The sequence below is a fragment of the Genypterus blacodes genome, unplaced genomic scaffold, assembly GCF_046128005.1.
Source record: "Genypterus blacodes isolate CSIRO-AG114 ecotype Tasmania unplaced genomic scaffold, CSIRO-AGI_Gbla_v1 ptg000029l_1, whole genome shotgun sequence".
NCBI classification, from domain to species: Eukaryota; Metazoa; Chordata; class Actinopteri; order Ophidiiformes; family Ophidiidae; genus Genypterus; species Genypterus blacodes.
In genome coordinates, this window is record NW_027466842.1 from 2,450,622 (window position 1) to 2,473,046 (window position 22,425).

General features: G+C 41.2%; 3 protein-coding genes across 4 annotated transcripts; all 3 read right to left on the reverse strand.

Moving 5' to 3' along the window:
* Window positions 1-284: 284 nt before the first annotated feature.
* On the reverse strand, window positions 285-12,075 carry LOC142994164 (serotransferrin-like). 2 transcript variants are annotated; one of them, XM_076144872.1, is made up of 17 exons: window positions 11,965-12,075; window positions 11,733-11,881; window positions 11,018-11,120; window positions 10,741-10,932; window positions 10,526-10,655; window positions 10,237-10,292; window positions 9,981-10,144; window positions 9,724-9,877; window positions 9,468-9,628; window positions 9,285-9,381; window positions 9,175-9,195; window positions 8,661-8,825; window positions 8,424-8,574; window positions 1,364-1,431; window positions 1,055-1,242; window positions 688-877; window positions 285-554 (listed from the first exon to the last, which is right to left on the reverse strand). In XM_076144872.1, exons 1-17 carry the CDS (start codon window positions 12,002-12,004, stop codon window positions 508-510), a joined length of 2,076 nt encoding a protein of 691 aa, XP_076000987.1. In that variant the 5' UTR covers window positions 12,005-12,075; the 3' UTR covers window positions 285-507. The 2 variants fall into 2 exon arrangements, with proteins under 2 accessions (XP_076000987.1, XP_076000988.1); XM_076144873.1 differs by lacking the exons at window positions 285-554; window positions 688-877; window positions 1,055-1,242; window positions 1,364-1,431 and adding exons at window positions 7,105-7,374; window positions 7,471-7,660; window positions 7,841-8,028; window positions 8,153-8,220.
* Window positions 1,858-4,978, reverse strand: LOC142994061 (serotransferrin-like). The gene is given in 12 exon segments (XM_076144732.1): window positions 1,858-2,024; window positions 2,373-2,393; window positions 2,483-2,559; window positions 2,561-2,574; window positions 2,661-2,759; window positions 2,863-3,026; window positions 3,119-3,172; window positions 3,406-3,537; window positions 3,623-3,814; window positions 3,900-4,002; window positions 4,636-4,784; window positions 4,868-4,978. Coding segments are annotated over 12 exon segments (1,212 nt in total). The 5' UTR covers window positions 4,908-4,978.
* A 3,926-nt stretch (window positions 12,076-16,001) lies between the features above and the next one.
* LOC142994166 (serotransferrin-like) lies at window positions 16,002-20,883 on the reverse strand. The gene is made up of 16 exons (XM_076144876.1): window positions 20,829-20,883; window positions 20,602-20,714; window positions 20,058-20,157; window positions 19,709-19,900; window positions 19,469-19,598; window positions 19,336-19,391; window positions 18,748-18,911; window positions 18,495-18,645; window positions 18,250-18,413; window positions 18,071-18,167; window positions 17,427-17,609; window positions 17,190-17,340; window positions 16,888-16,955; window positions 16,576-16,763; window positions 16,156-16,345; window positions 16,002-16,063 (listed from the first exon to the last, which is right to left on the reverse strand). The coding sequence occupies exons 1-16, from the start codon at window positions 20,866-20,868 to the stop codon at window positions 16,017-16,019; spliced, it is 2,034 nt and encodes a 677-aa protein (XP_076000991.1). The 5' UTR covers window positions 20,869-20,883; the 3' UTR covers window positions 16,002-16,016.
* Between the last annotated feature and the right edge of the window lie 1,542 nt (window positions 20,884-22,425).

Consider the following 22,425-nt stretch of genomic DNA (forward strand, 5'->3'; position numbering starts at 1 on the left):
GTCACTGGCTCATGTATGTATAGGAGTTAAACAAATCCAAGTCTTTGTGGCCCAACTTGCACCCATTGGTAGTCAATAATGGGATAAATATTTGAATTGCAAGAAGTTCGCCCGAAATAGCCATCTTCCATAAGAAATCTTTTGAAATTCATCTATGGATTTCTTTACCCTCTTGGCCATGGAATTGATTTGTTTCAGAGTTGTCAGTCAGTTAATCAGTTTGTTAATCTTGAAAAGTGAAAACGTGACCTCCTTGGCAGAGCTGAATAGTAGAAATGAAACTATTTCTGACAAGAGAATTTTATTGGAGATAACTGTAGGAAAGAGTTGACAAATGTGGCTGATCACATAGATGATTTTGAAGTGGAGATCATGCAATGTATCATACACACACACCTTTCTACAGAAATATCAGAAACAAAACAAACACAATTTTTGAGTGCAGTATGGGTAGGGTGAAGGAATCACTGAGGGCCAACTGAGGCGCTGCCACTTCGGTGGTCACCTCTAGTTTTTTTGCTGGCAGGAATGGAAAGTGCAAGATTTCTCCAGAGCTATTGGAAAGAAAGAAAGATGCAGGCCACAGTCAGCAAGAACATTTTTAAGTTAGTTGGATATTTACAAGTTGACATGCCATTGCATACAGTATGTCCTGTTCATGTTCACTGAAGCCACAACGGGACAGACCTGGAGTATTATCATTGCACTGCCTGAGTGAACTCATGGCATTCATGTAACCAGATCCCAAGAACTGCTGATAGGTCTGTCCAGCTGTAATCTGCTGGAGACAGCGAGTGGAGTCGTGGAAGAGGAGATTCTTTCCAGAGGTTGAACTGAACATTTTGAAATCCCCAGTGCTACTGCAACCAAACCTAGCCTGTTTTTAAAAAAAGAAAAACATTTCAGAATTCATTTATTTTTTTGCATCCATGTCATAGTCAGATTAAGGATTTGGCACAGTGCCCTGATAGTTATGCTCCCATATTCAGAAACAGTGGTTCACAGTTGATAGTTGCTGGAGCAATATCATCCAAAAAACAAAACCCTCACTGACCTGTTGGTTCATGAGAACACGGACCACATCTGTGTGCTTTTCCGGGCGTGTCACCACAGCATGTGCAGGCACAAGAGCCAGGTTGCATGATTCATAATTGTCAATTGAAACAGTAGCATCAGGCTGACTGGGGCAGACCAGTGAGAAGTCCCCACGGCTCAAACCCTGAGCCCAATCTGGACCATTACCTTTGATGGAAGAGGAGAGAAGAGTGAAAAGAAATTGTAGTTTACTGGAAAACAAAACAACCGAGTCATAGTTGAAATATGCCAGTTGAGAAGATGGAATGGGTTAGAGCAGCAGTTTTACCACCAGTGTTTTCTGGAACAGTTGTGTGTCTGATGAAGGCAACGTCACCAGCATCCTCAACCAGGCATCTAGAATATTATACATTTGCATAAGTTATGCAATCTGGGATCCAAACGCAAAAAAGGTAATGCATTCAAACAAATATCAACTAATTCTACATCATGAATGTTTTCTGATGCATGTTAACACAAAGATACAAATGTAAACATTCAATTGGTTCAAATACATATTCAAAAAAATTAACTGTGCCAGTGTTCCGCACCTAAAGGCTCCCACATAGCCGTAGTACTGCTCCGCGGCATTTGCCTGGCACTTGTCTTCGTCTCCAACAGATTTGCCACTGCCAGCACAATTACGACAGAATGAAGAGGCAGGATCTGATCCAGGGGCACAGCCAGAAGGGAAATAGGTACCTAAGGAGAGGAGGGGACACAGCTGGTGGTACACTACAGTCCAAAGTACGCAAGATGAGCTTTACATCAGTTGTGTGCTTGCTAACTGAAGTTGCAGTTCTTGGTTGTTTGGTAGATTTCACCCATGGGGACGTTCCAACCAGCAGTTCTGCCAAGGCCAGTGTGACAAGACCTCTTGCCTTTCAGCTTCCAGGTCAAACCAGAGCTCGTCTTTACCACCGCAACAGCATAGAAAGAGGAGGCTGAGGCTGAAGCGGGAAGAGTCAAAGTGCATATCACAACACAATTACACAATGCTGAGCCTAGATATAGCTTCAGGTTCAGGTAACAGGAACTGTAATATATGTAGCAAAAAGGGTGAACGTTGGTCTTAAAGGCCAAATAACAGCTGGATAACAGGAAATTCTTCATCCATTAAACATTACTAATACATTTATACTATAGCATTTGTAAGACCAAATGTGTAACTTGATGTCTAAATTTGCTGAAAATGAATACATTGCACTTTGTCATGCACAAAAGATACCATTTCATCTACACTAAAGGTCTGTCACACCACTGTTAGAGAAAAAATGGAAACACAAGCAGGTATTTACCTTCAGATTGGCCGCACTTTGCTGTGGAGAGAGTCAGACAGACAAATGTTGAAAAGAAACACCAAAATAAGGTGAATGTGTGAAATTCCTCTGTCTTCTAAGTCCCAAACCTGCATCATACTGCTCCACCATAGCAGGGACCAGACCACACTTTCCAGCTGTGTACACCTCTCCTCCATCCACTGTCATCAGCCTCTTTACGCTAGAAACAGCAGCAGAATAATGAGAACAGATACTTTTAAGCTTGTTTTATAGTCCCTTAAAAGATAAATAAAAACTGTGCTTTACCAAGATTTTCTTCAGACAGTCTTCCACTGTGGGGGCACTCTGGCATTCAATCATTGTTCCATCATCCTCCACACTATTGATGCTATTGAGGTTGAAGCCCTGAGGATTCACAACACAACAGCCAATAATGCCACTTGTTGTGCTGTGTAAACAACAAGCGTGAAATTAAGCACAAGCATGTAAGTGGACAGGCTGCACTTACCTTGACTGCGGTGAGGCTGATGAGGATCAACTCAGCCAGCTGGTCGTCCTTGCGTGTGACGACCGCATCAGCCGGTACCTTGGCCAGGTGGCAGTTCATGTAGTTCTCAATTGGTTGCCTTGTTCCGTCCTTGCACAGCAACTCATATTTGCTCCTTTCAGCATCTGAAATCGGGGTACAGTGATTATGTAATTGTTTGGGTTTTTTTATGAGCCAATAGATTTTCATATCCTATAAATCATCTTGTGATACTGACCAGGAATAGTGAGGTGGTTGATGAAAGCTACATCTCCTGCGTCGTCGATCAGGCACCAATCAGGTCATCCACAACAAAGGTTGATCATTACTTGCAAGAACATTTGCTAAGGCTACTCTGTATTGAACTATAAATGGTAGTACTACATTGAGGTTCCAGAAAGCATCAGAAGGAACGAGGTCATATGCCAACAGGGAGAAATGTGACGGGGCTTCTTATTCAGAATGTCAGTGTGTAGAGCATGATAAAGGTCATCAAAGTTCACAGTAAAAGAAATAGTAATACTGACTGGAGGGCTCCGCTGTAGCCATAGTAAGGCTCACTGTGGGATCTGGAGCAGTCTCCGCTGCATTGCCTGCACAGATTGGAAGTCCTTGTTGCTCCTGGGACGCAGCTTGCAGAGAAGAACTCACTTACAGCTGCAAAACCAAACCGTATAGCAAAAATGTCAAGCAAGACCAATAACAAAAGCAATTTATTTGTGCTATTAAGCATTTAGCTCACCCTCTTCCAAAGGTTTTTCTTCAACGCTTCCCCACGGAATTGCATCCATGGCCAGCAGTGTTCCGATGGGAATGTTCCAGCCTGCAGATTTCCCCAATCCAGTGTGGCAGGATCTCTTGCCTCTGAGGTCTTTGAGGCCAAAGCCAGTGCCCTTCTTTGCCACAGCAATAGCGTAGTAGCAAGTTTCTGAACCTGATCATATACACATTTTTTCAAGCATTAGAGGGTGAACCCGTCCCTTTTACGGCATCAACAGACAAATGAGTCACAAACATACTAACGCCATAGTCCTCTGCAAGAATTGGCTGCAGATTGTAGTTGAACAGTCCAGCAGTGTAAACATCTCCTCCATCCAAAGTGATGGCATCTGCTTCACCAGCCTGTTGGAGAACAAGACCCCAAGTTACCAACCAGTGCCATCATATCCCACGACTCCCTCAGCTCATTTAAGGATATGTACAGAATTCATATTTTACAAACCAGGAAGTCAATCAGACCAATCTTTGGTAATTAATGGTTTAACACAAAAAAAATGCATTAAAACACATGCATTAAAGCATTAAAACACGACTTAAATGCTTTTTTAAATGCTTTTCTTACTACTCCTTAGTTCTAGGGGGCAAACATTTACATTTAGCCTGAAGGTGGCGCCAGAAGACAGATTATATAGTTACCTATATCGAAAAGGTCCATAACCTTTGTGGGGGGAACCTGATTTGTAGGCCAGGAAATGCAATCAATAGCACGGGAATTCAACAATGTCTTCTCACACAGGGTATCCATTTGCGTGCATACCCCCTCCAAATCCGAACAAGCCTAAAGAAATGTGTTAACGGAGAAATCAAAACTGGTACTCTACAGAATTGCACACAATTCATCCTCTAGGAACGATGAACACCTTGTATGCCCTTGTATACACCTTGTATGAACACTCTAGGTAGCGTTACCGCCACCCAGGGGCTAAAAGAATGAATTGCGCCAATGTGTTTTTAAATTGGGAGTGTCTTCCTCACCTTAATTGCCGTGATACATTCCAAGGTGCCTGTCTTTTCAACGCAAGAGAACCCCGGAGCGGCATTCGTCAGATCCACACATTTTCTTAACTCTGCAGCCGACTTGACGCACCACTTCACCTGGTTGGGGGGGACTCCAACCACCGTTCCTGTGGATCCAGGGGGAATGTTACTACTTTACATTCCTACTAACAGAGGAATACGAGCAGAATTTGAATTTGTGTATCTTTACCAAGGCTCCCGATCAGCGACAGCAGGACAAGAAGCATCATTTTTCGACCACAGAATCTCCTTGACAGCAGAGCAGACTGTACAGAGGCAGTGGCGGATTTTATAGGGGCCATGAAGGGGTGGGGGTGAGGTGGGTGCTGGCGCCCCGCCAGTCAGTCCAACGGGTCAGTCCAACGGTCAGTGGACTGACCGGTTTGCTCGATTTCCCAATGCGATTGTGCGTGAGCAGTATCTCCGAATCCTGCAGAGAGAAAGTTTCCCAAATTTCCTCTTAATGGAAACTTACAAGCTGTTTTCCTGAAAAAATGTGTTTTATTTTACATTGTTCAATATTGTTTTGTTTTGATCATGCATACAGTAGCTATACAATATTACACAAGAGCAGATATACATTTATCTTTGCAGTGCCTTTTCAGTGCATTTGGCTTTTATATGCCCCCCCAAAATTTGCACAATGATCAAGGACAGGCAGTATCTCTCTTATTCTGTCCTGTTTCCAGATCCTGAACATATTTGTATGTATCAAGTTGTTTGGTATTGGGAAATATAACCTTGGTGCAATGACCCTCTGATGAATAAAATTATCCAACAATTGATACATTTAATTGAATTAACATGTTAGACTTTTCTTCTAAAATTTCTGATATATAAATGAACAACTCCCTTCAGATAAGATAAGATAAGATAAAATAAGATTAAAGTTATCCCGAAGGAAACTACTGTAACTCAGGGTTTGTAGATTTATCTCTTAGGTCAAAAGATGTTAGCAGTTGGTGTGACTTCAGATGAGAATCATTTAAATAATTAAGCAAACTTACAGTTCCATGTACCATGTCCTCCAAGTGCCTTTGAAAGTTTGATGTCAAGAATCATATCAGCCTTTTTGTAAACCTTTCAGTGCTGCTAAACAGAGGTTGCATTTGTAGACCATGAGACACTTCAGGTATCTGTCACATCAGTCACATCAACTGTGATTCATTGTAAGGCTAAATAAGAAGCAGCTTGTGAAAAACTGCTTTCGGTCATTAACTTTGAAAAATGGCAGTCGGGTCAAGATCCACATAACAGTAGTGTTTGCTGAGTCAACATTACCCAACACAAGAGCACAAGAGCTAAGGTACATGTTGATTTGCAGATTGACCAACAACACTTTCTTCTCATTTGCCAAATATTCAAATTGCAAACTTTCACAATGGATGTTCATATTTGTATTGTGGAAACACGGGCAGTCATTTTATTTTATAACTATTAACTGACAAATAATAATAAAAATAACAATATAGTGTGCTGCATTTCCTGCTTCATTGTGTCTTTTCTGATGTGCCATGTTGTGTTTCTGTAGCTCTCTGTACTCCCATTGTCCAGACTTCTTATAAATGAGTTGCAATTGGACTTGAACAAAGAGCATAAATATATCAAATTAAGGATTATAAAAGTAAATACAACCATAAATGAAATTCATGGGGTTCAACTTGAAATACATTTATATTTCACCTGCTGAAATGCAGTTGCTGATAGGCACCTGCTGTAGCTGTAGATCTAGCAGGTGACTTCAATGCTGCAGTCAGACAAGATATCTTTGATTATTTACTTTGATATTGCAAAGGTTCATCAATCAGATTGATGCACGTGGATTTCATCTACTAAATTAGCCCATTGCCTAACAAACATTTTGAAAGCAAAGCTAGAATGAATGGCATTGAAAGAAGTGTCTTAAAAGTTTCAAAGTTACAAGATAAGACTAGAAGGGCACTCAAAGCACATTAACATGCCCAAACAAATTTGTCTGACCAAAGATAAATAAATGGCTGTTAGATTGTATAGATAAGTTTGAGACCATGAATGATATCAAAACTGTATGACTGCCACTGAATCAGCTGTGCAAGTATCTGTAGCATCTAACCCCATTTGGTACTGTACAGCAACTCTATTAATGTGTCACTGGCTCATATATATATATATATATATATAAATAAAAGTTCGTCAAATCCAAGTCTTTGAGGCCCAACTTGCACCCATTGATAGTCAATAAGTGGATAAATATTTGCATTACAAGAAGATCGCCCAAAATGGCCACCCTCCATAAGAAATCTTTTGAAATTCATCTATGGATGTTTTTTACCCTCTTGGCCATGGAATTGATTTGTTTCAGGGCTGTCAGTCAGTTAATCAGTTTGTTAATCTTGAAAAGTGAAAACGTGACCTCCTTGGCAGAGCTGAATAGTAGAAATGAAACTATTTCTGTCAAGATAATTTTATTGGAGAGAACTGTAGGAAAGAGTTGACAAATGTGGCTGATCACATAGATGATTTTGAAGTGGAGATAGTGCAATGTATCAAACACACACACCTTTCTACAGAAATATCAGAAACAAAACAAACACAATTTTTGAGTGCAGTATGGGTAGGGTGCAGGAATCACTGAGGGCCAACTGAGGCGCTGCCACTTCGGTGGTCCCCTCTAGTTTTTTTGCTGGCAGGAATGGAAAGTGCAAGATTTCTCCAGAGCTATTGGAAAGAAAGAAAGATGCAGGCTACAGTCAGCAAGAACATTTTTAAGTTAGTTGGTTATTTACAAGTTGACATGCCATTGAATATACAGACCTGGAGTATTATCATTGCAATGCCTGAGTGAACTCATGGCATTCATGTAACCAGATCCCAAGAACTGCTGATAGGTCTGTCCAGCTGTAATCTCCTTGAGACAGCGAGTGGAGTCCTTGAAGAGGAGATTCCTTCCATTGGTTGAACTGAACATTTTGAAATCCCCAGTGCTACTGCAACCAAACCTAGTCTGTTTAAAAAAAAAACAAAAAAACATTTCAGAATTCATTTATTTTTTGCATCCATGTCATAGTCATATTACAGATTTGGCACAGTGCCCTGATAGTTATGCTCCCATATTCAGAAACAGTGGTTCACAGTTGATAGTTGCTAGAGCAATATCATCCAAAAAAACAAAACCCTCACTGACCTGTTGGTTCATGAGAACACGGACCACATCTGTGTGCTTTTCCGGGCGTGTCACCACAGCGTGTGCAGGCACAAGAGCCAGGTTGCATGATTCATAATTGTCAATTGAAACAGTAGCATGAGGCTGACTGGGGCAGACCAGTGAGAAGTCCCCACGGCTCAAACCCTGAGCCCAATCTGGACCATTACCTTTGATGGAAGAGGAGAGAAGAGTGAAAAGAAAACATTGTAGTTTAATGGAAAACAAAACAAACGAGTCATAGTTAAAATATGCCAATTGAGAAGATGAAAAGGGTTAGAGCAGCAGTTTTACCACCAGTGTTTTCTGGAACAATTGTGTGTTTGATGAAGGCAACATCACCAGCATCAGCAACCAGGCATCTAGAATATTATACATTAGCATAAGTTATGCAATCTGTGATCCAAACGCAAAAAAGGTAATGCATTCAAACAAATATCAACTAATTCTACATCATGAATGTTTTCTGATGCATGTAAACACAAGATACAAATTGGTTCCAATACATATGAAAAAAAAAAAAAAAAAAAAGTATCTAGACATTAACTGTGCCAGTGTTCCCCACCTAAAGGCTCCCGCATAGCCGTAGTACTGCTCCGCGGAATTTGCCTGGCACTTGTCTTCGTCTCCAACAGATTTGCCACTGCCAGCACAATTACGACAGAATGAAGAGGCAGGATCTGATCCAGGGGCACAGCCAGAAGGGAAATAGGTACCTAAGGAGAGGAGGAGACACAGATGGTGGTACACTACAGTCCAAAGTATGCAAGATTAGCTTTACATCAGTTGTGTGCTTGCTTACTGAAGTTGCAGTTCTTGGTTGTTTGGTAGATTTCACCCATGGGGATGTTCCAACCAGCAGTTCTGCCAACGCCAGTGTGACAAGACCTCTTGCCTTTCAGCTTGTTCCAGGTCAAACCAGAGGTCGTCTTTACCACCGCAACAGCATAGTAAGAGGAAGCTGAGGCTGAAGCGGGAATGAGTCAAAGTGCATATCACAACACAATTACACAATGCTGAGCCTAGATATAGCTTCAGGTTCTGGGAACCGGAAATGTAATATATGTAGCAAAAAGGGTGAACGTTGGTCTTAAAGGCCAAATAACAGCTGGATAACAGGAAATTCTTTATCCATTAACCATGACTGATACATGTTTACTATAGCATTTGTAAGACCAAATGTGTAACTTGATGTCCTAATTTGCTGAAAATTAATACATTGTACTTCGTCATGCACAAAAGATACCATTTCATCTACACTAAAGGTCTGTCACACCACTGTTAGAGAAAAAATGGAAACACTAGCAGGTATTTACCGTCAGACTGGCCGCACTTTGCTGTGGAGAGAGTCAGACAGACAAATGTTGAAAAGAAACACCAAAATAAGGTGAATGTGTGAAATTCCTCTGTCTTCTAAGTCCCAAACCGGCATCATACTGCTCCACCATAGCAGGGACCAGACCACACTTTCCAGCTGTGTACACCTCTCCTCCATCAACTGTCATTGCATCAGCCTCTTTACGCTAGAAACAGCAGCAGAATAATGAGAACAGATACTTTTAAGCTTGTTTTAGAGTCCCTTAAAAGATAAATAAAAACTGTGCTTTACCAAGATTTTCTTCAGACAGTCTTCCACTGTGGGGGCACTGAGGCATTCAATCATTGTTCCATCATCCCCCACACTATTGATGCTCCATGTATCACATTTGTTCGTCTCAGCCTGACCCACAGCACACCATCTAATGGCAGTTGAAGCTGCTGGGCTTTGCTCTGGAACGATGATTACAACCATAAAAACAGATGATTACACATACAGTATACACACACACACACACACAGATATATAGACACACATCTAGAATTACCTCTCCTCAGGGAATGGATGATAGATGTGTACTCCGCTCCCAAATACAGGAAGGCATCTGTGTTTTGGGGTACCTTCACCAGGGCTTCAGCTGAGTCCTTGAACATCAGGTCTTTATTGGGTGCATAGTTGCTGGATGAGAAGAGGTTGAAGCCCTGAGGATTCACAACACAACAGCCAATAATGCCACTTGTTGTGCTGTGTAAACAACAAGCGTGAAATTAAGCACAAGCATGTAAGTGGACAGGCTGCACTTACCTTGACTGCGGTGAGGCTGGTGCGGATCAACTCAGCCAGCTGGTCGTCCTTGCGTGTGACGACCGCATGAGCCGGTACCTTGGCCAGGTGGCAGTTCATGTAGTTCTCAATTGGTTGCCTTGTTCCGTCCTTGCACAGCAACTCATATTTGCTCCTTTCAGCAACTGAAAACGGGGTACAGTGATTATGTAATTGTTTGGGTTTTTTTATGAGCCAATAGATTTTCATATCCTATAAATCATTTTGTGATACTGACCAGGAATAGTGAGGTGGTTGATGAAAGCCACATCTCCTGCGCCGTCGATCAGGCACCTATCAGGTCATCCACAACAAAGGTTGATCATTACTTGCAAGAACATTTGCTAAGGCTACTGTATAGTGAGCTACTAAGGATAGTACTACATTGAAGGTCTAGAAAGCATCAGAAGGAACAAGGTCATATGCCAACAGGGAGAAACGTGACAGGGCATCTTATTCAGAATGGCAGTGTGTAGAGCATGATAAAGGTCATCAAAGTTCACAGTAAAAGAAATAGTAATACTGACTGGAGGGCTCCGCTGTAGCCATAGTAAGGCTCACTGTGGGATCTGGAGCAGTCTCCGCTGCATTGCCTGCACAGATTGGAAGTCCTTGTTGCTCCTGGGACGCAGCTTGCAGAGAAGAACTCACTTACAGCTGCAAAACCAAACCGTATAGCAAAAATGTCAAGCAAGACCAATAACAAAAGCAATTTATTTGTGCTATTAAGCATTTAGCTCACCCTCTTCCAAAGGTTTTTCTTCAACGCCTCCCCACAGAATTGCATCCATGGCCAGCAGTGTTCCGATGGGAATGTTCCAGCCTGCAGATTTCCCCAATCCAGTGTGGCAGGATCTCTTGCCTCTGAGGTCTTTGAGGCCAAAGCCAGTGCCCTTCTTTGCCACAGCAATAGCGTAGTAGCAAGTTTCTGAACCTGATCATATACACATTTTTTCAAGCATTAGAGGATGAACCCGTCCCTTTTACGGCATCAAGAGACAAATGAGTCACAAACATACCAACGCCATAGTCCTCTGCAAGAATTGGCTGCAGATTGTAGTTGATCAGTCCAGCAGTGTAAACATCTCCTCCATCCAAAGTGATGGCATCTGCTTCACCAGCCTGTTGGAGAACAAGACCCCAAGTTACCAACCAGTGCCATCATATCCCACGACTCCCTCAGCTCATTTAAGGAGATAGATAGATAGATAGATAGATAGATAGATAGATAGATAGATAGATAGATAGATAGATAGATAGAGTATTAGTACTAGGGGGCAAACATATATACATTTGGCCTGAAGGTGGCGCCAGAAGACAGATTATATAGTTACCTATAGCCAAAAGGTCCATAACCTTTGTGGGAGGAAACCTGATTTTTGCAATTGGTGCTGCACATTTCAACATTGCCTGTTGACTATCTGAGCTTAGGGGTGCTTAAAGGCCAGGAAATGCAATCAATAGCACGGGAATTCAACAATGTCTTCTCACATAGGGTATCCATTAGCGTGCATACCCCCTCCAAAGCCGAACAAGCCTAAAGAAATGTGTTAACGGAGGAATCAAAACTGGTACTCTACAGAATTGCACACAATTCCTCCTCTAGGAACGATGAACACCTTGTATGCCCTTGTATACACCTTGTATGAACACTCTAGGTAGCGTTACCGCCACCCAGGGGCTGAAAGAATGAATTGCGCCAATGTGTTTTTAAATTGGGAGTGTTTTCCTCACCTTAATTGCCGTGATACATTCCAAGGTGCCTGTCCTTTCAACGCAAGAGAACCCCGGAGCGACATTCGTCAGATCCACACATTTTCTTAACTCTGCAGCCGACTTGACGCACCACTTCACCTGGTTGGGGGGGACTCCAACCACCGTTCCTGTGGATCCAGGGGGAATGTTACTACTTTACATTCCTACTAACAGAGGAATACGAGCAGAATTTGAATTTGTGTATCTTTACCAAGGCTCCCGATCAGCGACAGCAGGACAAGAAGCATCATTTTTCGACCACAGAATCTCCTTGACAGCAGAGCAGACTGTACAGAGGCAGTGGCGGATTTTATAGGGGCCATGAAGGGGTGGGGGTGGGGGTGAGGTGGGTGGTGGCGGGGCGTTGGGCTGACCGGTTTGCTCGATTTCCCCACGCGATTGTGCGTGAGCAGTATCTCCGATTCCTGCAGAAAGAAAGTTTCCCAAATTTCCTCATAATGGAAACTTACAAGCTCTTTTCCTGAACAACTTTATTTTATTTAATATTGTTTAATATTGTTTTGTTTTGATCATGCATACAGTAGCTATCTAATATTACACAAGAGCAGATATACATTTATCTCTGCAGTTTTACTTTTTCAGTGCATTTGGCTTTTATATGCCACCCCCGGCTTGTAAAGAACAGTTTGTGTTTATCAAAATTTGTACAGTGATCAAGGACAGGTTGTATCCGTTTTATTCTGTCCTGTTTCCAGATCGTGAACATTTTTGTATGTATCAAGTTGTTTTGTATTGGGAAATATAACCTTGCAGCAATGACACTCTCACTCACATTATCCAAAAATGGATACGTTTAATTGAATTAACATGTTAGACTTTTCTACTAAAATTTCTGATATATAAATGAACACCTCCCTTCAGATAAGATAAGATAAAAGTTATCCCGACGGAAACTACTGTAAGTCAGGGTTTGTTGATTTATCTCTTAGGTCAAAAGCTGTTGGTGTTGGTGTGACTTCAGATGAGAATCGCTTAATTAATTAGGCAAACTTATACTTTCCATGTACCATGTCCTCCAAGTATTTTTGAAAGTTTGATGTCAAGAATCATATCAGCCTTTGTTAAACCTTTCAGTGCTGCTAAACAGAGGTTGCATTTGTAGACCATGAGGCACTTCAGGTATCTGTCACATCAGTCACATCAACTGCAGTTCATTGCAAGGCTAAAGAAAAGGCAGCTTTTGGTATTTTACTTTGAAAAATGACAGTCGGGTTAAGATCCACATAGCAGTAGTGTTTGCTGAGTCAACATTACCCAACACAAGAGCACAAGAGCTAAGGCACATGTTGATTTTCAGATTGACCAACAACACTTTCTTCTCATTTGCCAAATATTCAAATTGCAAACTTTCACAATGGATGTTCATATTTGTATTGTGGAAACACGGGCAGTCATTTTATTTTATAACTGTCAATAATGATAAAAATAACAATATAGTGTGTTGCATTTCCTGCTTCATTGTGTCTTTTCTGGTGTGTCATGTTGTGTTTCTGTAGCTCTCTGTACTCCCATTGTCCAGACTTCTTATAAATTAGTTGCAATTGGACTTGCAAGGGAGTAAATAATGCTTCAACAAAGAGCACGAATACATCAAATTAAGGATTATAAAAGTAAATAAAACCATAAATGAAATTCATGGGGTTCAACTTGAAATACAGTGAGAAATACATTTATATTTCACCCGCTGAAATGCAGTTGCTGATAGGCACCTGCTGTATTTAAGTGGAATTACCCATTTTACCCAATCCCTCATAAAAAAATAAATATTTGCTTTGAGGGGGAGTTGGATTTTCCATCATTGTATGGTTAACAAAGGTCTGTCACAGAAATGATTCATCTGATGATGAATAAAGATGTTGTTTATTTCTGAGAAGGAATAAGAATTCACTTAAAAATAGCACGAGTAGCTGGGAGATATAGACAAAAGATACAGGCAGGCAGTTTGACCTTTATGCAATGTTCACAGAGGTGGGAGTCATGTAGGGAGTTCATCAGCTGTGGGTCAAGTCATGCAGTGATTGAATGGAATGTTTTATCTGCAGTTCCTTGTCACTGATAATATTAATAGCAGGTGCTTTGTGTGAGTACTTAAAATAATATAATTGCTGACCTCGTTGACCACGTGTATATATACAGTATCGGATTGCTTAGAAGTGATACTTACTTTGGTGGTAAAGTTTGCGATTCACTAACCAACACACCTTGAAATTCTTAGTAACCTGTAACTCAATGAACGTATCTCATCTTAGTAAATAAAACTGTGAAAGAGTAAAGCCAAATGCACTTAGGTAATGCTGATCAGTTGCGCAACAAGCAAACATTCCATTTTGTCATTACAGACAAAACCTCAACCGTAGTTTGACCCTGACAAGAGTCAATCTTTATTATTGTCACAGTCCCAAAAGATAAATCCTCCCTTACATGCCCTATTTGCTAACTTCTCCATTATCTGTTTATCGTCTTTACATGTGTACTGCTATTCTGAAAAAGTATCTACAAAATCGAAAGCTGGTAATATAGCCAATGACACAATGTTGTCCTTAGGCCACAAGTTGTCTATGCTTCTATTCTCATATTTTCCTATTGATATGAGTCGACATTTTTACTCTCTTCCATCAAATTGTCAATCTTTATTTTTGGCACAGACTGCACTTCACAAAGTTATCCTGACCGTCCAATATCAAGGAATATAAGCTTATCGTCAATGATTATCCTCCCAAATCACACAGTTAATACCAGATGATGTTGTTCCTAAGCTCTGTGTGGGAGAAAGAACGCGAAGCACAATATTTTGAAGTGTTTTCTTCTCAGCAGGGATTGTTGCTGTTCTTTGCGCAGAACAGACACAACGGGGCTGCAGTTGCACGGTAACATATGAGCCGTACCTATAAATTATCTAAAAAATAATAAAAGTAATCAAAGGCATTCTGTGTCTGAACACAGACTACACTACCGGTGTACCCATTAAACTCATAGCTCTGCAGTTATCCGGCAATTCTGTGATCATACATTAACTTTCATTGACTGCATTCCGAGAACAAGCTAAAATGGGGTCAACACCCTTCTTATGCAACGTGCAGCCCTGCAAACACATCAGTGAATTATCATTACTTCACAGCTTTTAATAAACTGACCACTGATTGTATATGATTACAAATGAAATGATAGACAACACCACACCAACCTACATTAAGCTTTTCTTTTTACAATTCTATATTGTTTGACTTCAGAAAGAGCTTCTTCCTTTAGCACTGGGTTTTTTTAAACAGCACATTACCCATCACCCTCCTCCCGTCTGTTACACAAAGGAAGAGGTCAAGGAATGCCCTGTAAGTAGTATCCACAAAGCCAGTGGGGTGAAATGAGTCAGTGTCCTCATCTGTTTGTACAGCTGCAAATCAGAGTCTTCACCTCTGACTGTTGCTCCATATGACCATTACAACCCTTATCAGTCCTCAGAGTCAACATGAAAACCCTGATTTAAGATGAAAATGCTAAATTAGGCCATACGCCATACGGGTCAGTTAGATCTCATCTGTGAAATCATACTTGTAAGATCATATGACACCTGTCAATGTTCTCATTAGACTTTTGGAGCTGTGGATTGTGAGACTGCATGTTGGTAGGGCAGACAGATGCTTTTGTACTTAAACAGGACATTTATAAACTAATTCCCTGTATCATTTCTCACTTTACCTGACTTATCGAAAGAGCTTGAAAATATAATCTGAAATTTAACATTAGTTCTGAGAGATAAACGTTTTTCTTTCATCTGCCTCATCATCAATAAGTGATATTTTGGTCTCCAATGAATTCTGTGTATCGGTTGGTATGGGAGTTGGTATCATTAATACCTTACTGGCAAAAATGTTGAGTACAAAAGGGGATTAGGTTGTCAGCAGAGACCTAAGTATTCAGACTACTGTGAAATGATGTGAACAGTTGTCGATCTTTTATCCGATGTTTTGGCGATGGGGAGTAATATTGGTAACAAACAAACAGTATCGCTCAAAAATAATCAAAACCATAATCTGCAATCAGAATTTTTATTGGAGAAAGCAGGGAAAAAGAGTTAACAACATGGGCATGTGGCTGATCATTTAGTTGATTTTGAAGTGGAGATGGAGTGCAATTTATCACACTCACAGGTCTCTACAGAAAATCAGAAACAAAATCATTTTTGCGTGCAGTGTGGGTATGGTGCAGGGATCACTTAGGGCCGACTGAGCTCGGTGGTCCCCTCTACTTTTTTTGCTGGCAGGAATGGAAAGTGCAAGATTTCTCCAGATCTATTGGAGAGACGACAGAGTGCAAGGACATTTATAAATGTGGCATGCCATTGAATTTTGATCCTGTTCACTGAAGCCATTGTGGTACAAACCTGGAGTAGTTTCACTGCACTGCCTGAGTGTATTCATGGCATCCATGTAACCAGATCCCAAGAACTCATCATAGGTTTGTCCAGCTGTAATCTCCTGGAGACAGCGAGTGGAGTCCTTGAAGAGGAGATTCTTTCCAGAGGGTGAACTGAACAGATCGAATTCCACAGTGCTACCGACACCAAATCTGGCCTTTAAAAATGAACATAACGCATGTAAGATTTATGATTTTTAGATATGACCCATTATCTATACATGCATCCTTATCCCAGTCATCAATCAAGGGATTTGGCCCGGTGGAACAAATGAACTCCATAAGCCACTGCAGGATTTTGCAGGACCATTTGGGCCAGTAGATGGCAATTTCATCCAACAACAAACCAAATTTTGCAATGTTATATGCATTATCAGATGACGCTGACCTGTTGGTTCATGAGAACACGGACCACATCTGCGTGCTTTTCCGGGCGTGTCACCACAGCGTGTGCAGGTGCGATAGCCAGGTTGCATGATTCATAATTGTCGATTGAAACAGTAGAATTTCCCTGACTGGGGCAGACCAGTGAGTAGTTCCTAGATTTCAAATCCTCAGCCCAAGCTGGACCATTACCTTTGATGGAAGAGGAGAGAAGAGTGAAAAGAAAACATTGTAGTTTAATGGAAAACAAAACAAACGAGTCATAGTTAAAATATGCCAGTTGGGAAGATGAAAAGGGTTAGAGCAGCAGTTTTACCATCAGTGTTTTCTGGAACAATTGTGTGTTTGATGAAGGCAACGTCACCAGCATCCTCAACCAGGCATCTAGAATATTATACAGCATATGAACATGTAATATGCAATCTGTGATCCAAATATAAACTCCAAGGTAACACGTTTAAATAAAGGTCAACAAATTCTCCGTCATGAATGTTTTCTGATGCTTGTAAACACACATACTATGCATAATATGCAATATACAATAACATTTTCAACTATGTTTGGTTAAAATAAACACATAACTATTGTGCAGACATTAACTGTGCCAGTGTTCCCCACCTAAAGGCTCCCGCATAGCCGTTGTACTGCTCGGTGTCATTTGGGTTGCACTTGTTTGTATCTTCCAAACCTCCACCACTGCCAGCACAATTACGACAGAATGAAGAGGCAGGATCTGATCCAGGGGCACAGCCAGAAGGGAAATAGGTACCTAAGGAGAGGAGGAGACACAGCTGGTGGTACACTACAGTCCAAAGTATGCAAGATGAGCTTTACATCAGTTGTGTGCTTGCTTACTGAAGTTGCAGTTCTTGGTTGTTTGGTAGATTTCACCCATGGGGATGTTCCAACCAGCAGTTCTGCCAACGCCAGTGTGACAAGACCTCTTGCCTTTCAGCTTGTTCCAGGTCAAACCAGAGCTCGTCTTTACCACCGCAACAGCATAGTAAGAGGAAGCTGAGGCTGAAGCGGGAATGAGTCAAAGTGCATATCACAACACAATTACACAATGCTGAGCCTAGATATAGCTTCAGGTTCTGGGAACCGGAAATGTAATATATGTAGCAAAAAAAGTGTACTTGAGTCTTAAAGGTCAACAGCTGGATAACATCAGTTATTCATCAATTATTCTAATTTAACATAAAATTTCTCAATGAAATTAAACCTGTCGATTAACTATAACCGATACATATTTGGCAGTTGTGAGACCAAATGTGTGACATTTAATATTTATACTGAAGGTCTGTCACACCACCGATCAAGTGCATTACTGATATCAGCATTGTAATATTTGGTTGTTTTCTTTCACTTAGCTCTGCTGCATCTAGCAGTTGTTTACCTCCAGACTGGTTGCACTTTGCTGTGGAGAGAGGCAGACAGACAAATGTTGTAAGAAACACCAAAATAAGGGGAATGTGTGCAATTGCCTTCTAAGTCCTAACCTGCATCATACTGCTCCACCATAGCAGGGACCAGACCACACTTTCCAGCTGTGTACACCTCTCCTCCATCCACTGCCATTGCATCAGCCTCATTACGCTAGAAACAGCAGCAGAATAGTGAGAACAGAGACTTTCAAGCTCGTCTAGGATTCCCACATGTATATAAAACTGTGCTTTACCAAGATTTTCATCAGACAGTCATCCACTGTGGGGGCGGACTGGCATTCAATCATTGTTCGATTAGCCTCCATACTTTGCTCGCTCCATGTATCACATTTAGTCAGCTCAGCATCACCCACAGCACACCATCTAATGGCACTTGAAGCTGCTTGACTGCTCTGGTCTGAAAAGATGATTACAACCATAAGACAAACATGAAAGAGAAGATTACACTAATATATACAGTATATAAACCAAGAATTACTTTTCTTCAGGGAATGGATGATGCTTGTGTATTCAGCTCCCAAATACAGGAAGGAGTCTGTGTTATTGGGTATCTGAACCAGCTCTACTGTATCATCCTTGAACATCAGATCTTTATCAGTATAGTTGCTGGATGAGAAGAGGGGAATGTTCTGAGGATACACCAAAGACACAATTAACAGTCAATTATGCCACTTGTTGTGCTGTGTAAACAGCAAGCAAGGGTAGCATGTAGGTGGACAGGCTGAGTTTACCTGGACTAACTTGAGGCTTGAGTAGATTAATTGAGACAGACGTTGGTCCTTGCGTGTGACGACTGCATGAGCCGGTACCTTGGCCAAGTGGCAGTCCCTGTAGTTATCAATTGGTTGCCTTGTTCCGTCCTTGCACAGCAACTCATATTTGCTTTTTTCAGCATCTGAAAGTAGGGTACAGTAGTTATCTAAATCGTCTTCTTTTCCTTTGACCACATTGATTTTAGCACTTGATACGCATGCATTCACTCAGATTCATACCTAGCACCTACTCAAGCAACTGGTGACCTTGAAATTCAATTTTTTTCTAATCTTCCAAAACACCAACATTAATACTTCATGAACCAAGTAAAGTATTAAGAATTATTTGGGTTATAAGCATGTGGCAATATCACAACATTTGCAATAACCAACAGTGAGTTGTAGTGCATAATCATAACAATAGTAAATCAGCAGCAAATGAACAAATAAATGTTATTTACAGTATCATAAAACAGATTTGTAGAATGTGTTTAACTGCTTGGCTGAAGAGATTGAGGTATGAGCCAATAGATTTTCATATACTATAAATAATCTTGTGATACTGACCAGGAATAGTGAGGTGCTTGATGAAAGCCACATCTCCTGCGTCGTGGGCCAGACACCTATCAGGTCATCCAAAACAAAGGTTCATCAATGCTTGCAACAAAATCTGCTAAGGCAAAGAAATGGTGATACTGACTTGAGGGCTCCGCTGTAGCCGTAGTAAGGCTCCTTCTGGGATTTGGAGCAGTCTCCCTTGCATTGACTACATAGATTAGAACCGTTTGTTGCTCCTGGGACGCAGCTTGCCGAGAAGAACTCACTCACCGCTGTAAAACCAGCCGTAAAGCAAAAATGTCAGATTTGCTTTTTAAAACCAAGACCAATTGCAAAAGCTGTTTATTTTTGCTTTGAGAATTGTATTAAGCAATTAGCTCACCGTCTTCCAAAGGTCTTCCTCCGTTGCCACTCCAATCAATTAGACCCAAGGCCAGCAGTGTTCCAATAGGAATGTTCCAGCCTGCAGATTTCCCCAATCCAGTGTGGCAGGATCTCTTCCCTCTGAGGTCTTTGATGCCAAACTCAGTGCCATTCTTTGCCACAGCAATAGCGTAGTAACAAGTGTCTGAACCTGATCGTATGCAAACGTGTAATAAGGAACAAAAAGGATAAATATATAATGACCTAAAAACACAAATGATCATTCAGCTTGTTCCATTTTTGACTCATTACAGGATGAATCTGTCCCCTTGACTGCGTAGGCAGACACAAATGAGTCGCAAACATACCATTGCCGTAGTTCTCAGCAAGAATAGGCTGCAGATTGTAGTCCAGTCCAGCTGTGTAGATTTCTCCTCCATCCAAAGTGATGGCATCTGCTTCACCATCCTGTTGGAGAACAAGAGCCCACGTTAACAACCAGTGCCATCATATCTCATGACTGCCCATGGCTCATTTATGGATGTATAAAGAATTGATATATTGACAATCAGATTATCAATGGTTTAGAATATGTCCCAATACTAAAACAATGCCAGCAAAACATGACTTAAACGCAATTCCCTTCTACTCCTTAATACAGGGGGCATGCATGTAATTGTGGCCTGAGGGTGGCGCCAGAACACAGGTCATGTCGTTACCTTAATCCAGATACGTTACCTTTGGTTTGGAGAACGTGGTTTTGCAATCGGTCATTTATATTTTGACATTACCTTGAGTCAATCTGAGTTGAGAGGATTGTGGCGTTTGCTGGGCCGACAGACCGCTACCGCCACCTCGGGGTTAAAAGACACATTGCGCTATAAATTGAGCACGCTTGTGTGGTCTCCTCACCTTAATTGCCCTGAGGCACTCCAAGGTGTTTGACTTCAGAACGCAGACGAACACTTCCATGTCTTCACATTTCATGAGCTCTTCAGGCGACTTCACGCACCACCTCACCATTGCTGTGGAATCCAAGGGGGGGTTATTACTACACATGCTGCTTTGGAGCATCAGCCCTGGTACCTAACAGAGGAATCCTAGCAGAATATTTGAACTTTGAATTAGAGTTTCTTTACCAAAGGCCCCAAGTACTGGCAGGAGAGAACCGAAGATCATTGTGGAAACGCAGAGTGTTGATGTCAGTCGAGGAAAACTGCAGAGAGGAGGCGGTGGCGGCTTTTATAAGGGAAGCGCAGGTGGGGGCTGACCGGTTTGCTCTAGATGTCCCAATGCGATTGTGCCTGAGTGGTAACTGAGAATCCAGCAGAGATCATATTTCCCAAATGTCCCCATAATGGAACGTGTTTGTTGTTGTTCATTTTCTCTCCCCCCTTCAAGCATGTAAAGAACAATCTGATTTAGTTTATCACAATTTGCACGGTGTCAAAAGTTTAACGGTGAGACTGATATCGGCCTTTTCTAAACCTTTCAGTGCTGCTAAACAGTGGTTGCATTCGTAGACCATGAGGCACTTCAGGTACAGATGAGTGACCAGTGTTCAGGATGGTTTCTGTCTCATCAGTCACATCAACTGTGGTTCATCGTAAGAAGCTAAAGAAAATGCAGCTCGTGAAAAATTGCTTTTGGTAATTTACTTTGAAAAATGACAACGAGGTTGAGATCATGAGATAATGGTAGTGTTTGCTGAGTCACCCCTTCCCAACAAAAGAGCGATGGTACATATCAATTTGCAGATTGAATCAAAAACAACCTCTTTCTTCCGATTTGCAGAATATTGAAATATAACTGGCAAACGTTCACAATGGGTGTCCTAATACATACACTTTTTTTTTCTCAACAACCGGAACAGTTTGACATCGTTGGAAGTGGGGTAAAGGGCAATGCCAAATATAACAATATAACCTAAAAACTTTCACAATAGATGTTGTGTGCATCGTTTTTATCAATGTATTTCAGGACATCCACCTCCCCCAGCTCCTCTTGCTAAAGGCGCCATTTTGTTGTTTCTACGCCACACAACATCCTCCCTATGATACTCCATCCCATCCCATTGAGCTCAGTGCTACATTACCTATAACCTATACCCTCGTTCCTGTCTCCCACTACTATCATTTGGTAATGCACAATTAAAATGAAAGGTACAAAATGGAAAACTTGACAGCCAGATTCAGAATTCGTAATAGTAATTCATATTCAAAGCTATCATTCATTGAAAAATCTGTGTTTGATGTGTCCAATGAAAGAAAATCGAAGGCAAAAGGACTTGCTGGTAAAGACTTGAAGATGTTTCACCTCTCATCCAAAAGGCTTCTACACTTCTGTGTTGTCTGTTGTGGAATACCAGTTGGATTATGTGCCTTGATATGTTTAAAGGGGAAGATGAATAGCAGTCCACAAAGTTATCCTGACAAAAATGTGCAAAATCAAGCAAATAAGCTCACCATTCATGATGATTCTCCATGCAGAGAAAAGGGTTAACATGCGATGAGGTTTGATGTAACAAAGCCCTGAGTGAAATCAAAGCGCTTGGCATGTTTTGTAGGGGATCTGTTGCTGTTCTTTGTGCAGATTAGACACAATTTCTTGCTCTTGTCCAATAACGCCAAAAAGATTCCTCAGAATGAAAAAGATAATGACAGGCAGAACTGTGTCTGAACTGCATATAATGTTACCATTATTCATAAACACAAAACAAAATTCACATTTGACCTG

What these genes read in the sequence shown, in the direction of transcription:
- LOC142994164 (XM_076144872.1), bottom strand. Translation starts at nt 12,004, where the DNA reads ATGATGCTTCTTGTCCTGCTGTCGCTGATCGGGAGCCTTG. An exon ending in TGCAGAGGACTATGGCGTTG is followed by an intron (nt 10,933 to 11,017) that starts GTATGTTTGTGA and finishes GTATATGATCAG; the next exon opens with GTTCAGAAACTTGCTACTAC. An exon ending in AACCAAGAACTGCAACTTCA is followed by an intron (nt 8,575 to 8,660) that starts GTAAGCAAGCAC and finishes TCCTCTCCTTAG; the next exon opens with GTACCTATTTCCCTTCTGGC.
- LOC142994166 (XM_076144876.1), bottom strand. Translation starts at nt 20,868, where the DNA reads ATGATCTTCGGTTCTCTCCTGCCAGTACTTGGGGCCTTTG. An exon ending in AGTGCCTCAGGGCAATTAAG is followed by an intron (nt 20,158 to 20,601) that starts GTGAGGAGACCA and finishes GTTCTCCAACAG; the next exon opens with GATGGTGAAGCAGATGCCAT. An exon ending in CAAGCCTCAAGTTAGTCCAG is followed by an intron (nt 18,646 to 18,747) that starts GTAAACTCAGCC and finishes GTGTATCCTCAG; the next exon opens with AACATTCCCCTCTTCTCATC.